This window comes from Melanostigma gelatinosum (genome assembly GCF_949748355.1).
Source record: "Melanostigma gelatinosum genome assembly, chromosome: 17".
NCBI lineage: Eukaryota > Metazoa > Chordata > Actinopteri > Perciformes > Zoarcidae > Melanostigma > Melanostigma gelatinosum.
This window is the reverse complement of record NC_136650.1, coordinates 12,545,072-12,559,703: the sequence shown is the minus strand read 5'-3', so window position 1 is coordinate 12,559,703 and position 14,632 is coordinate 12,545,072. Positions and strand designations below refer to the sequence as shown.

Sequence of the window (14,632 nt, the reverse complement as noted above, 5' to 3'; positions counted from 1 at the left end):
AAAATGTACAGAAAGATGTAAAATAAAGTAAAATATAAAATAAACATGTTGATCCAACATAACGGGCCAAAAGACATGGTAAGGTGCCAAAAATAAAACAAAACAAGTGCAGAACTTTGTAAAGAAGACAGAAACAGTGTACAAAGTAAGTGCAAAGGGCGATTTATTTGAACAAAACTGACACAATTGAAACAAAGTCCTACAGAAAAACAACATCTATGTTCAAGGAGTTTTGGGAAAAGGTTTGGATAAACTTCTGTTTAATGAAGGCTGGATAGATTCCAAATTAGCAGCCATGACATAAAGGCCAACACTTTAGAAATACGCCAGTGGGAGTGAACTTCCAATGGTCTGCTTCCAGTGATCAACGGGTTTTGGGAGGAGTCACACCGGTGGGAAAGCCCTGCCCTGGAGGAGTCGCGTCTCCTTCCTGATTCAGCGCGCTGATCGGTGCCCTATGTGGCGGTAGCTTCGGAGGTTCACACCCCGCCGAGTGAAGCAAGTAGCCCGGGCCTGGAGTCCCTGTGGCCTGTTGGCAGTGGAGGGTGCACACCGGCGGTTTTGGTGGAGTTGGAGCCCGATCCGAGGAATACCGACGAGAGGGAGACGCACATCGGCGGTTTCACGTCGGTACAAAGTGAGGAGAAAAGTACTGCTGCAAAGTTTGGAGGTACTGACAGAAGTGGATATAAAGGCGAAGTTTGCAAGTGCAAAATGGGACAAAAGAACTATTTGTACAGAGGGTCTATTGTATTCCATTGTGTCCTGTTTTAATATATTTTAAAATGTATCCTATTATTATTCTACTCTATTATGTCCTATTCTAATTATATCATGCTCTACTCTATCCTGTTTTATTCTATTCTAGCTGTTTCTTGCTTTATGTAAGGAGAGATCCAACTTTATTATCCTCTACCTGCATCTTAATTATAATATATTCTCCTCCTGGTGTAATATCTCCTGTGTCCTAGTCTATTTTGTTCTATTGTATTCATTACTCAACGTGAGTGGAATAAAAAAAAGTGAAATGCTGGTTACTTTCCTCACCAGCAGCCTGACGTTTATAGAGGATTAATCATCGGGTATAGCTGCTGCTGTGTATTGCAAAACCTGAACAGTACTGTTATTATACTCTAAGCACACAGAAGGCTCCGCATTGGCTGCCACTGACTTGGCTGCTCTCATTCCTGCCCTTTGAAGACATTCAAGAAAGAGAATAACTGCTCCTTTTTTTTGTCAGATTGTGTCGACTTGGCTTGTCTGCACTGTATTGTTTGGGGAAGAGAAGATAAATAATGCTTGAAAAGGCAGCGACACTTTTACGAGCGTGTCTAATGCATTGGTTGCACAACGTTATGTATGGATTACAGGTTGTCGTGAAGCTAACATGACATTTCTCTAATTTGGAGCTCTTGATGAGATAATACAAGGTCCTTGTCCTGCAGCCTTGTGTTGAGCAAGCAAGACATCCGCCACGTGTCGTCTTCTATAGGCTCTTATATTATCTTTATTAAAATTGTTCGTAGCTTTGTACCAAACAAGCAATGTAATGATTCAAACTTCACCTTTACAAGCGTCTCCTCGATTCACTCAGTGACTCACTGGATAGAAATAATCCAACATGTGTTTATAATTTGGAGGGAAAGGTTTTGTAGTGCCAGCTCTTTTCTTTTTTTGTGGCAAGTCCCTGCATGTGCGCTTCTTATTATAGATTTCATCTTGTCACACTAGCAGCATGGCCAAGGCTGCATCCCATTCACAGCTGTGTTTGCATTGTATTTGTTACAAGGGGTCATTGTCTGTGGTTGTGAAACATGTATGAGCAATAGTGTGCTTCCTAGGGCGAGAAAATGCAAAGTAGAAGTATTTCTCCGCAGACATGAATGCAGGTGGAACAGATGACGAGGACAGCAGCGGACATGTTTTTCTAGCAGTGCTGCTATGTAACACACAGTTAGGAGAAGGGAGGACATGTGCCGCCATTTCTTCCTTACACGTGACACGTGACTTTCCACAGTCCGTTCAACAGGTGTGATGATGTACAGAGAGGCGAGTGCTGCTCTGTGTTTGCATTCATCTGTGTTTGTGTGCGTTAACCTGACGAAAGTGTCACTGAAAGGTCCTGACTGGAACATCAGGAGATTAGTGGCTCATCCCTCCAAACCTGTTTTGCGGTATTCGTTTCTCACAGCATTCACATAGAATTATTGCACAAAATGAATCAACCGAGGAGGTATGCCGGATCAATCCTGGTGTTTGTTTAGCGAGGAGTGGTCAGATGCATGTGCGTGTGTGTGTAAGACAAGAGAGAAAATACAACATATTTTGGGGAGTTTGTGATTGACAGCCTGTTTCTCTTATTCACATGCTGAGACAGATAAAATGTTTCCCTCCCTCAGCCCTTCACCAAATGTTTCTCTACCTCTTCTCATGGTAGGAATGCTGAGAATGATCCGTTTACACGCTTGGTGAGCAAACAATCGGCACATCTGAATATTGTGTTGATCAGCCTTGAAGAGCTGGAGTCGGTTGCCGCCGCTGAGGTGGTTTAGTGTTTCAAACCGTCTTTGTCAGCGGTGCATTTAGAGCAGCCTCGTCCTTGTGTGAGGAACAGAAAGCTTTAACTAAAGAACAGAGCGAGAGAGAGAAAAGAAGGTGAACGATCCCGATCATCGTGTCACTGTGTACGGTTTGATGCTTACTGTAGTTGTTATGACAACAAACAAAGCAACCGAAATTTGTTTGAATATCCTACCAGGCGAGGTGGAGAAAGTCTGCCATGCTTCTTACATTGTGATATTCTTCTGTTGCTTCATTCTGCAGTGACCCAGAGGTCACAGGCTCTCTTTAGTGCTATTGTGCTCTGTAGTCACCTACTTAGCTCATATTCACCTCAGGGTTGATTTTCAGCTGATTATTGTCAGTTGAGAGTGTTGTAATCATCAACAACTTTAATAATCAATCACCTGCTTTCAACTCCTCAATTGTGTTTTATGTGTCTATCTTTCGGTTTTAGTGGCAATCTTCATTATCTTTTGCCATTTTTGAGTAAACAATTCAAAAATGAATCTTGCAACTGAAGGCAATACAGTAGTTTTAACTATTTCATAATTTGAAAAGCACTTGCAGTGTTTTTGTTGCCACACATGGCAGGCAGCTCTTCTGAGGTTGAAACATTATGACAAGCACAGCCAGGTGCACAGCCAGGTGCAAGTTTTTGGCTGCTATCACACGTCCTCAGGTATGTTCTCTACTGCTGCCTCAGCATAATTCCCCTGATTAGACATCAAGCCCCGGGCTGCTACACTTCTTTGAAATAACGAACAAAACGAAACACGTAAAAGTAGATGTGATTCGTCCATATTAGAAACTAGGCAGGAGTAGAATTCCTCCGTGAAAGCAGTATATGCGTCGAGCATACCTCGCTGCCCGCTATGGAACTTTTAAATGGGAACAGCACACCGCAAAGGCCCAATTTCTATGGCTCAAACCGAGTAAGGAAACAGGATGTCAGCCAATTTGCCAGCAGATGAATCACCAGAGAGCAGCATGTTCCAAGTTATCCCCCAGGCTAGAAAAGGCCGGGCTCCCCGGTGACTCACCAGGCTTCTGAGTGAACCAGCTTCTCCCACTGATTGCGGGTTAGGACTTGGGGCCTTGTGCTATCCCCGCTGATCTCTCAAGTGTGTGTGGAAGTTAACAGAAAAGACGTAACACACTTCTAAAGCAGGTACAACCTTACAAAACATCTACTCACCCTCCCACTCAGACCCCGGGTCGCACACACCCTTATTGATCAAGCTGTCAATAAACCCCAGTTCCATGGTGATATATCCACACAGTCAAAAACACTTCCTGTATTGACCATGTGCCACAATGTGCAGGAGGGACACATGCATAGTCCTTAGATTTACTGTCGAAGTGTTTACCAGCTTACTTTGAATACTAGCGGCGGGTCCACCATCAGATGGCCCATGCAGTATGCAGCCGTCAGGACCACATTACATATCAGTGAGATGTCCTGCTTGGCTCAGCTGATGGTGCCTGATGACTGTGTTGAGGGCTGGAATCCAGCCTGAGACCTCAGTCAGTGATCATTTACTTTATCTTTTGAAAGCAGATACAGTAAACCAAATAATGATGGCCAAACGTAATCTAAACGAAGTGGATCTTATTAGAGCTGAAACTTGTGTTTCATTAATTGAAAAACAATCGGCAACCTTTTTGATAATCAACCAATAATTCTTCATGCAAACACACGTTGCCTTGTTTCAGATTGTTAGTTGTGAGGATCTGATGACTTTGTTTTTCTTATTTGATACTAAACTGAACATCTTCAGATGTTAAAGTGTTGGTCGGACAGAACAAGCAATTTCATGGCCAAATGATTAATTCATTGATCGTAAAAAAAAATCTGCGGATGAATTGATAATGAAAACCACCGCTAGCTGCAGTCCTAATTGTTATTATTATTATTATCTCCCTCCTTGTGTATTTTGTCGTAAAGTTTCTTTTTGTCAGGTTCAGTTGTCTTCCATCTATCTTGCTTTTCGATGATGGTTTATTGTCTCTTTTGGGCTTTGAGTGAGAGAATTGGTATCTAATCAATCGATTCATCCGCGTACAAATTATGTGAAGGATATTAAACTTAGGGTCTGTGGATCTGCGAAGTGAATCCTAAACTTCTCTATCCTCTCGTTCTCAATCGCATATTCCCAAATTGTTATTTACACTACTTCACTACCTCAAATTAAGTCAGTTCAAGTCAGGGCATAACTAATAGCATTGTTCTGCTCTTATATATAAATGTGTGTGTTGTGACTGAACCAGATTTTTCAGGATGAGGTCCGAGTAGCAACTTGAAGCGTGACGCACCAGCAGGAGGATTTACTGAGCCGAGATATGAGAGAACCTGTCTATACACCTCTAAATGCCTTTCTTACTCCTCCCTTTCTCTTGACTGTCTTCTTTCTCTTACTCTTATTGTATTTTCCATATCCTGTTGTTTTACTTTATGTAGAGTTTTCTCACAAGCCAGATTGAGTTTCAGTTTATCATCTGTGCTATCACGAGCAGGATACTTCTTTGCTGAATACGACTGACGGTACATTAAACGGGTAATTAAGCAGAGTTGGTGATGATGCATTGGGGTCAGATATTTAGTCTGAGGAAGTTACAAACAATGTCTTGGTATTGCTCTTTATTAATATTAATATTATTATTGTGCAAGGTTAAATATTACATGAGTTGTCAAGTTATTTCTAGTTTAGTGCCACACTATTTTCTGTAATTGTATAATATTAATGGCAATAATAAATAAAAAAAACATCAATCGCAACGCAATTATAATTGATTTATAAATAAATCTGCACCATTCAACTGCATTCATTTGCCTTGTAAACTTAGAAACGTGCCCTTTGGCTGAGTTTGTGGATATCTGTCACTGTTAACGTCTGTAGGGACTATAACAATGTCGTATTGTGTGCCGGTAAAGGTGTGTTAATGTGGAAAAAGTCTACTTGTTAAACTTACTGCACAAGCTTTTGACTCAGCAACAATAGACTCTTTGTGTAACAGGTTAGAGTTAATCTGTCTTCCTGTGTATCTTGGCACAAAGCGTTCTTCATCTCACCACCCTGAGGAGTATTTGGTTGAATTATGAGTATTGTATGTCACTGATGTAGCGCTGCTGTGTTGTCTAGTCTACAGAAGCAATGTGACTGAATCCCTGAATATAGTTCTGTGTACCAGTTTGCTCTGAGATTCTTAAAAACGTGTAATGTTACAGCATTGTGTCAGCTTTTTTTATTTGCCAACATAATTTCTCCATCACTGACCTTCTTTTTCTGCCTTTTCTGCACAGGTACAAATTCCTGCTCCCTTACCTCTCCTCATCCGAGCCCTGACCTTTGACCCCACCCCTCTCTCCAACCATGGCACACCGATCTCAGAGTTCGTCTGTTGGTGATAACCCCCACGACCCAAACTACCTTCCCCCTCATTACCGTGAGGAGTACCGTCTAGCTATTGATGCTCTGATAGAAAATGACATTCAGGTAGAGCTGCAGTTTTGCACTTGTAACTGTTTTTACATACGTATCAAATAAATAATTATCTTAAAAGACGTATTGGTTTAATGAATCTGGGTGTGTCTCCTGTCACACCAGGGTTACTGCGAGTTCCTCCAGTCCGCAGAGGTGGTCGGCTTCCTGTCACAGGCGGAAATTGAATTTATCAAGTCCACAATCCAGACGCCCAACCAGACCTCTAATGTCCCAGAGCTGACATACCACGAGGGAGGTCAAGAGGCCGATGGCTCTTCCGATACCTACTGGCCGATGCATTCTGACCTGGATGCCCCGGGGCTGGACCTGGGCTGGCCGCTGCCGCAGCAAAGCTTCATGGGGCCCACGGAGGTCACCACTCTAGTCAACCCCTCCGACCCAGACATGCCGAGCATCAAGGAGCAGGCCAGGAGACTCATCAAGAATGCACGTCAAGTAAGTAAAAGGGAGGGCAGACGCGAGTTAAACTTGCATATCCTGTTTACTATAACCACAGCATCTGAAGTTGAGATCAGAGCATTACGCGGAAACGCACATATTCAGCGTACAACAACAAATCTGCTAAGAATGCTTTTGTTTTCGAAGCACATACCATTCTTTTTCATGGCTAATCTAAAAGTGGATGGGTGGAAAACACCTATGATGTCATACATTAACACACCATGAGTATCCTCTTTCTCTGTCTTATCAGTATGTACGGTACAAATCAAACTTTATCTTTCAAAAAACAAAAAAAGATCGCTGGCAGCGATCAATGTCTGTGTGTGTAATGCCGTCTCATTCTCAGTTTAATCTTACTTTTTATCTGCTGCTGCCAACTTCGACACCACTCCCTTTCAGATGAATTTTTACCTCTCTGGCCTTTGGCGCGATTTAAAATACAATTTACATGAAGTGAACATGAGTCAAACCACGTTAGTGTGGCTGTGTTGTTATTTATTTGTCTTTTTGTTAGGTGAAAACATCTCTTTAACTGTGACACAACTTACACGTGTGACTCTCCTGTGTTCAGGCATAAAAGTGTTTCAACATGAACATAGAAGACAGAGAGTCATTAATCTTTCCATACCGTGTTTATTCTGTACAACGTGTATTGTATTGCTGATACACTGAGTGCAGTTAAATTCCCATGTGGTGTTGGTTATTTGTTTGAGAGCCAGTTGTTACTGTACATGTATTCATCATGGGGCACTGAAAGAGGTTTGGTGTATTTTTTTGACCCAATGCGGTTGAGCGAGGAATGAGGAAGCGATGTCTTCATTGAGGTTTGCATAATATTTGAATTCATTATTGATTTTTTTTACAGTATCTATGGAACGGTGTAAATAACGTTAGTACATACATTTGTCTTAACATCCTACTAATTATCACATTGTCAGCAGAAACTTTTACCCAATCCCGTCAAAAGCATGTACATATTGTATACATACCTTTTTTGAAAATATGTAATCATTTTCATGTTGCAATTTTAAATCACCTATTTAGTTAAAATTGTTATAAAACGGAACTAATAAAGACAATATTATACTGAGCAAACTAGCATTCTTGTGTTTGCTCCTCTACTTCAGGTTATCGGTGTGGTGATGGACACGTTCACAGATGTTGACATCTTTGCGGATCTTCTGGACGCAGCAGGACGCCACATTCCGGTTTACATTCTACTGGACGAGCAGGAAGCCCATCACTTTGTTGATATGGTCGTCAACTGCAAAGTCAACCTGGACATGCATCCTGTGAGTTCGCCTTCATGACATTTCCACAAAAGACTGGGCTACCAGTTGGCTATCCTTGGTCATTTATTGTGTTTTTTACTCATTTATAACATGTCATTTCCACTAAGGCTTGCATGTGTCCATAACATGATTTGAAATTTGGTTTTACAGATGGTGCGCGTGAGGACTGTGGCAGGAGTAACCTATTATTCCCGTACGGGAAAATCCTTTAAAGGGCAGCTGAAGGATCGTTTCCTGATTGCTGACTGCAAAGCGGTACTTAGTGGCAACTACAGGTGAGCCATTCAATTGTATCTATTACGTTTTATTGAATTCTCAAGACTCCCTTGCCATTCACTCAGCAATTAATTACCTCCACTGTTCTTTCTTTATTTCTTACAGTTTCATGTGGTCCTTTGAGAAGATCCACCGCTGCATCGCCCACCTCTTCCTCGGGGCGCTAGTTGCCACCTTCGATGAAGAGTTTCGCATTCTCTTTGCTCAGTCAGAGCCTCTAGTCATTGACCCATCCAATGGAGCGCTTGCTGTTTCTGACACCGGCAGCACCAGCAGTTACATAAGCAGCCAGTTCAGTCTGAATAGGACCCAGTCTTTGCGTTTCCGCAGGCAGCCCGAGCTTCCCGGTGGCTTCCCCTATGGAGACTCTGATCGTAACCTCGCACTTCCTTTCCGAAGGACTGATCCGTTTCGTCACACCGTTGAACCTGGGGCAGGAATTACAATTGGAAAATATTCCCAGCAACAGTTTCGTCAGCAGCAGTCGTACCTGGAGCAGGGGAGGTCCATCGTTTCCAGACAAATGGAGCTGAGTAACTCCTCCTTCCAGAGGCACAGCTATGCAGAGGGAACCCAGGAAAACTACTCATCTTCAAGGCAATACATGAGGAATAGAGTCATGAATAATCTGGATGAGACAGATTTTCAAAGGTAGCTAACCCTTTGATATCTACAACTGTTTGGAATCTGAATTATCACATGTATCACAATCTTAATTGAGTACATGACTTTACACATAACAATACATGTATAATAAAACAATTAAGAACCATAACTCTTTCTTGGCAGGGAGCAGACCCAAAGTAGCCATCACTACAATGAAGGGCCTGGGCCGGGATCTGGCCAAGGACACTACGACGGACTTCGAGGTCGTCCTTCACAACTCTCCATTGACCAGTATTCAAATTCAAGCTATCGCTCAGATCCCGAGCCTCCACCAGGAAACTATGGCCGAGGCTACTTTTCATCTGAGGACTTGAGAGGACCAGAGGAACACCAAGCACATCCATTAGCTGGGAGGTATGGAGGGGTATCCACCACTAAAAGGCCAACCATAGGTCAGGCGTATGCCTGCCAGAAGTCTCCCACGCAGCTCCACCCACCAGAGAAGAAACAGTTTGTCAAACTATCTGATCAAGAGAATGATGAAGATGAAGGCGCTAAGCAAGGCATGAGGAGTTGGAGAATCCAATCCTATCTCAGCACTTATGAGGACAGTGGAGAAGAAGGCCTGATTCAACCTGTAGGGCCTGATGCGTTTGAAGATCTTCCACCATCTCAGCAGCCAACTGCCACTGAATATTCAGCTCCCCGCTTTGGCACAAAGGAGCCACCGAATGTTCCCACCAAACCCAGACCAGCTGCCATAAGACCGCGGTATGGAAAGCCCATCTTACCTGAGGGCAACAGTAAAGACTCTCAGCCATATGCACTGGAGAAAAAATCCAGGGAGGCTGAGATGGAAAGGGAGAGAGGCACAGAGAGGGGGGTAGCAAGGGAGGTGGGTGTAGATGTGGAGGTGAATGAGAATCCAGATCTCTTCCTGTCCAAACATGAATCATTCCGTACACGTATTAACCCACTCCTTCAACGCAGCTCTCGCCTGCGTTCCTCGCTTATATTCTCATCTTCCAAAGCAGAGATACACAGCGGTAGCCTTGGCCTGACACCAGCAACAGAGAGAGACGAGGAGTTAGACAAGGTGCGCACCTCCTCGATTGTGGCCCAGATACTAGAGAAGAGAAGGTCATTGACTCGTGAGCCTTTTGAGTGGAGAAAGAAGGCCGAAGAAACAGAGAAGGAGAAAGAAAGGGAGAAAGAGAAGGAGAAAGAAAGGGAGAAAGAGAAGGATGAAGAAAGGGAGAAGCTGAAAGAAAAGGAGGAGAGAGAGCGACAGCGACAGCAAGAAGAGAAGGCGATTCGATTGAAAGATGAGATTAAAGCCAAAGAGGAATGGCAGAAAACCAACGAAGAGGTAAAGAAGACACCAAGTGTTCAGAAATCTGAAGTCACATCATTTTCTGTGAACATGAATGACCCAGCCAATAGACTGCAGTATTTCAAAGAGCTGGCTGAGAAGAGAAAAGCCTCAAGGATGGAGACCGAGTCATCGCTAAAAGCCCCAGAGCCTGCTGAAAAAAAACCAGACCTTTCTATTAAACCTCCCATAAAACATACAATAACTCCAAAGCTCCCAACTGTCTCTGTTAGTTCAGCAGAACCTGAACCAAAGAAGACCGACATCTCTGCAAAGCTGGCAGAGATGACTCGCAGATCTTCCTTTAGTTCCTTGAAACCATCCATAATCTCCGCCAAGCCTTTTACGAGCCCCCACCGACCTTCAGATACAACTCAACCTCATAAAGAGGAAAGTGCGTCTGAGGGTCAAAAGAAGGACATATTCAGGTCTCTAAAGCCCATCGCTTCACCGAAGATCTTCAGGAGGGATCCGTTGAAGCTCAAAGGACTGAATCCTCGCCGCATCTCCTCTGGCGAAGATATGCTGACCGCAGACGCTACAGATGCAGAAAAGAGTGAATTGAAAAAGAGTCGCTCTCATAGTTCTTCAACTCTGCCGCGTGATGAATCCAGGGAAGGACTGCAAAAATATTTGGGATCTAATACATCCATCAACACACTTGGGGAGAGCAAGGGTGAGGGTAAGACACTTGACTTCTTAAAGAAGCAGACTCAGAGGCTAAAGGGATTCCTGGGGCCCAAGGATAAAGATAAGAAATCTTCCGGAGATGATCGGGTCATGAGCACAGTCAGAGAGGTCACGGTAGATTCAAGCAAAAAGCTGAGTTCATCGGCTAAAGATAAAGGATCTACCGCGACGGACCACACTACCGCCAATCACAAGACACCGACCAGCACGTTGGGCCCGTCTCGATACCAGGCCGCGGGCAGCTCGGTTATCTTCAGCAGCAACCTACGAGATGACACCAAAGTCATTCTAGAGCAGATCTCCGCCAACAGCCAGAAGAACCGACTGGAGCGAGAAGAAACCGGAGGGGGCCGAGACGGTGCCGGCGGGGAGAAGGGGCTGGAGAGACAAAACTCCATCAAAAAGAGTCGGTTTCTGCATCCACAGACCAACGTCCAGGAGCGGGAGGGATTACTGAAGAGGATAGAGAGTATGAGGAAGGAGAAGAAGGTCTACAGCCGCTTTGAGGTAATGTATCACTGCAAGGGTGATGTTTGCAGCGTGGAGGGGAAAGAGATATAAACGGAAGCAAGAGTAGCGTTAGGTGTAAACGACGAAAGCAGTTAGGACATGTATGAATGGAGTCAGGGGTTTAGATTAAACTTCACGACGAAAACACAGCTGTTTAAAATATAGATCCTGTGTTGTTTGAGGTAATGAGATGCAGCAGGATACAGGACACTGGTGTGAATTTATAAAGTAAAACATAAAAGAACGATTTCTTTGCAACTCTCTGAGCCATAGAAACGATCAGATATGTTTAAACTCATGTTTAAGGCTTTGTGCAATTTTAGATTTTTAATTCAGGTTTGAAAATAAGTCATTGAAATGTAGATAAACATTATATATATATGTTTTTGTGATATTTTTTATAGATGGTCTACATCATTTCAGAAGTAATTATGTTGTTTGTATAATTGAAACTAGTTTTTATTCCCAAACAACTACAGCTTAATGTTGACAAATAAATGTTGGTGGACGAGCTGGTTAAATATAAGTGACTTAGGGCTGTCCCTCATAATATTGACAGTAGAGAGGAGGAAAAGGACTAAAGTGAGTTCATACACTGTTGCATTCAATGTCATCCCTGTTGTTCTGTTGACAGATGGGGAATAACTTGGGATAACGAAAGGAGGAGGAGCCACCTTTTATATGGAAACTATTTATGCAAGATGATCAAAATGACCCATTGCCCATATGTGCCAACAAACGCCGCTATCAAAGTTCCTCTGCGGCTCGACACTGCAGCCTTTCCTGGATTTTCACAAGAAGTAATAAAACTTGAAAGACAATATCGGAAAATGCTGAAAACAAACTAAAGTCATTGGGTCTGGAATGTGCCCGAGTGCCAAGACCTGGTACTACCTTGACCTTATATGGTGACTGAGAGACAGAGCAGTGACTCGACTGCACGGGCTAATGTTCCACCAAACAGAAAGAGGTAGGGCAATTAAACTTGTACGAACGTGGCTGAGGGAGTTGGAGAGGATAAAATAAAAAGATATTACATATTGTACCTGAGGGATAGAAAATAGATTCATGCCAGTTAAAAAACGCGAGGTGCAACGCAGCATGTGTACCATGCCATTGACGTGTGTTTCTGCAAGTGTTTGTGTCGCTGGTACTTGTTTGAAACTGAAAGGGAGAAAGTTGTCCTTGTGGATTCACCGTGTGCCAATGGTCTAACAAGGGCCATTATTAACCCAGAGTAGAAAGCAAAGATGAGTAAAATGAAGAGGAATAACATGAGATGAAGGTGGAGAATTTAAAAGGCAAATATGTGAGATTACAGAGAATGAAAAACACAGTGAAACAAAAGAGTTTCATATAGCGTTCTATCAAGGCGTGGAGTCGTGAACCTACTGCTCAGGGTTGAAGATGTCCAATAAGCATCCGGAGAGCGGCCTACAGGCGTCCATGGTTGGAGGAGTGGGGTTGAAAATGTAAGTGTGCTAGCTCTTGTCTTATGTAATGTAAATAAAAATGTAAAAGCACTTACAGTTGTCCTGAACACTAAAAAAAAAGAAGACAGATTTGACAAACAAAAAAAAATGTACTGCGGGTTCTTTGTCTTTTCACTTTTAAATGAGTCATCACCGATAAAGGAAAGGACGAGAACAAGGGAGGCTGCATTTGAGCGTACTGGAGCAGGGCCATGCCTCCTTGCATAAGTCACTTAACTTGTGAGGCCTACGCCCCACGCAGAGCTGCTGAGGCCTTTGTTGGTCTGTAAATACAAGTAAAGCAGAGCTTTAGTTCTACTGTACGGTTCCCAGGCTGCTTGAGAGCTCGACGGGGCACCAGACTGGAGGATCGATTGTCATACAGACACTTCAGGGGTTACAATGTTTTCTATACGGGATAATAATGTAGATATTTATCTAAAAAAAGGGGGCTTGTTGATAATTTAAATGACAAATTAGCTGATGATCATCCTCACTGTACTATCAAAGTGCCGTGTGTTTATTTGAATTAATATGAAAGCATGTGTTCTTGGCTGTAACAACTAATTGGCATTAAGTACGGTGAAATCAGTCGCACAGGGTCAATGTGTTGATGTTGTTTGAACCTCGGATAGTGTTAAATTGTATTTGAAATACTGCAAAAATGTCTTTTATTAAATCTTTTTAAAACTGAAATTGAATCTGGCTGTGTGCACATAAAACAGTATATTGTAGTGAATGGTTGTACTACTTGTTTATAGGCTCTTTAAGATTCATAAAGTAAACCCATGTACATCACAACAATGTTAAAACCTTTCTATTTATAAATATATGAATAACTTATATGAATACACAATATTGAAGTAAGATGAACATAGGAACATATCCACACAGGATACTAGAAGAACATTTGAGGTTTAAGGTTTTCACCGGACAGGAAGTGATCATAGCACATCTAAATGAGGGACCCGCTGATTCTATAAAATACCTCAAAAATACTCTGTTTCACTCCTGAGTCTCTGCAGCTGTTTTCTCCGGCTGCCTCTGTTTCTCCATCTCGTCGAGCTCCTCATTGAGACGGTGCAGCTGAGACAACTTCATTTCTTCTGTAAGAATTACAGAAGACCAAATCAGAGAGGGGTTGGGAAAAGAAAAGAAACACTAAATGTGTTACTGCTTGAGAGGGAACTTACCAGCTGATAGCAGCTGACGTTTTGTATTCTCAGCACTTTCTATTTCATCTGAGAGCCTTTCTGGAGTCTAAGTAACAATTTGAAGGTTATCAGTTGAAGAGATAAATATAGATGTGCAAGTTATTTTATATAAAATAAACTTACAAAGACAGAGTGCAGACGCTTATGCTGCTCGATCAGTTGATGAAGTTGGTTTTCAAACTTCATCCTGCAAAAACAAGTCTGACTTTATCAGAAATATATGACAAAAAGTCGTGATACATAATTGCACTTTTAATACGTACCGCTGCTTCCGCTGTTTAAGCTTGTATTCCTGGATTTCACATCTGTACTGTTCCAGCAGTTCCTCGCTTTTCTTGTTCTGCTTCAAATGCCTGCAAAAAACACATGATTCATCACTAACTACAAAATATAAACATATATATAAATAAAATGTAAACGTTTCCACCAGAGCCTTCATTTCACCTAAACGTACAGAGTGCACAGTAGACCCGGTACAAGGTTCACAAAGTGTTAATCATCACTTCACACAGCTATCAGCTTTGGTCTGTGATTACAGCATATTCTTAATTTTACAACATTTGTTTAACACTAGATATCGATATCGCATCATCCTGTGACATAACACAAAAATGTGTCACAGCCATGACAAGCTAAGTACGCGGTATATAGTACAATTAGTCACCTCATCAGTCATCATACATGGAAATGTGCT

General features: G+C 42.5%; 1 protein-coding gene across 2 annotated transcripts; it reads left to right on the top strand.

Moving 5' to 3' along the window:
• Positions 1 to 470: 470 nt before the first annotated feature.
• Positions 471 to 13,420, top strand: fam83hb (family with sequence similarity 83 member Hb; the record flags this gene model as incomplete). Of its 2 annotated transcripts, XM_079288281.1 has the most annotated exons (8): positions 471 to 670; positions 5,864 to 6,056; positions 6,168 to 6,500; positions 7,634 to 7,798; positions 7,949 to 8,073; positions 8,180 to 8,725; positions 8,864 to 11,249; positions 11,887 to 13,420. In XM_079288281.1, the coding sequence occupies exons 2-8, from the start codon at positions 5,934 to 5,936 to the stop codon at positions 11,905 to 11,907; spliced, it is 3,699 nt and encodes a 1,232-aa protein (XP_079144407.1). In that variant the 5' UTR covers positions 471 to 670; positions 5,864 to 5,933. The 2 variants fall into 2 exon arrangements, with proteins under 2 accessions (XP_079144407.1, XP_079144406.1); XM_079288280.1 differs by lacking the exon at positions 11,887 to 13,420 and having other exon boundaries at positions 8,864 to 11,303.
• Positions 13,421 to 14,632: the final 1,212 nt, after the last annotated feature.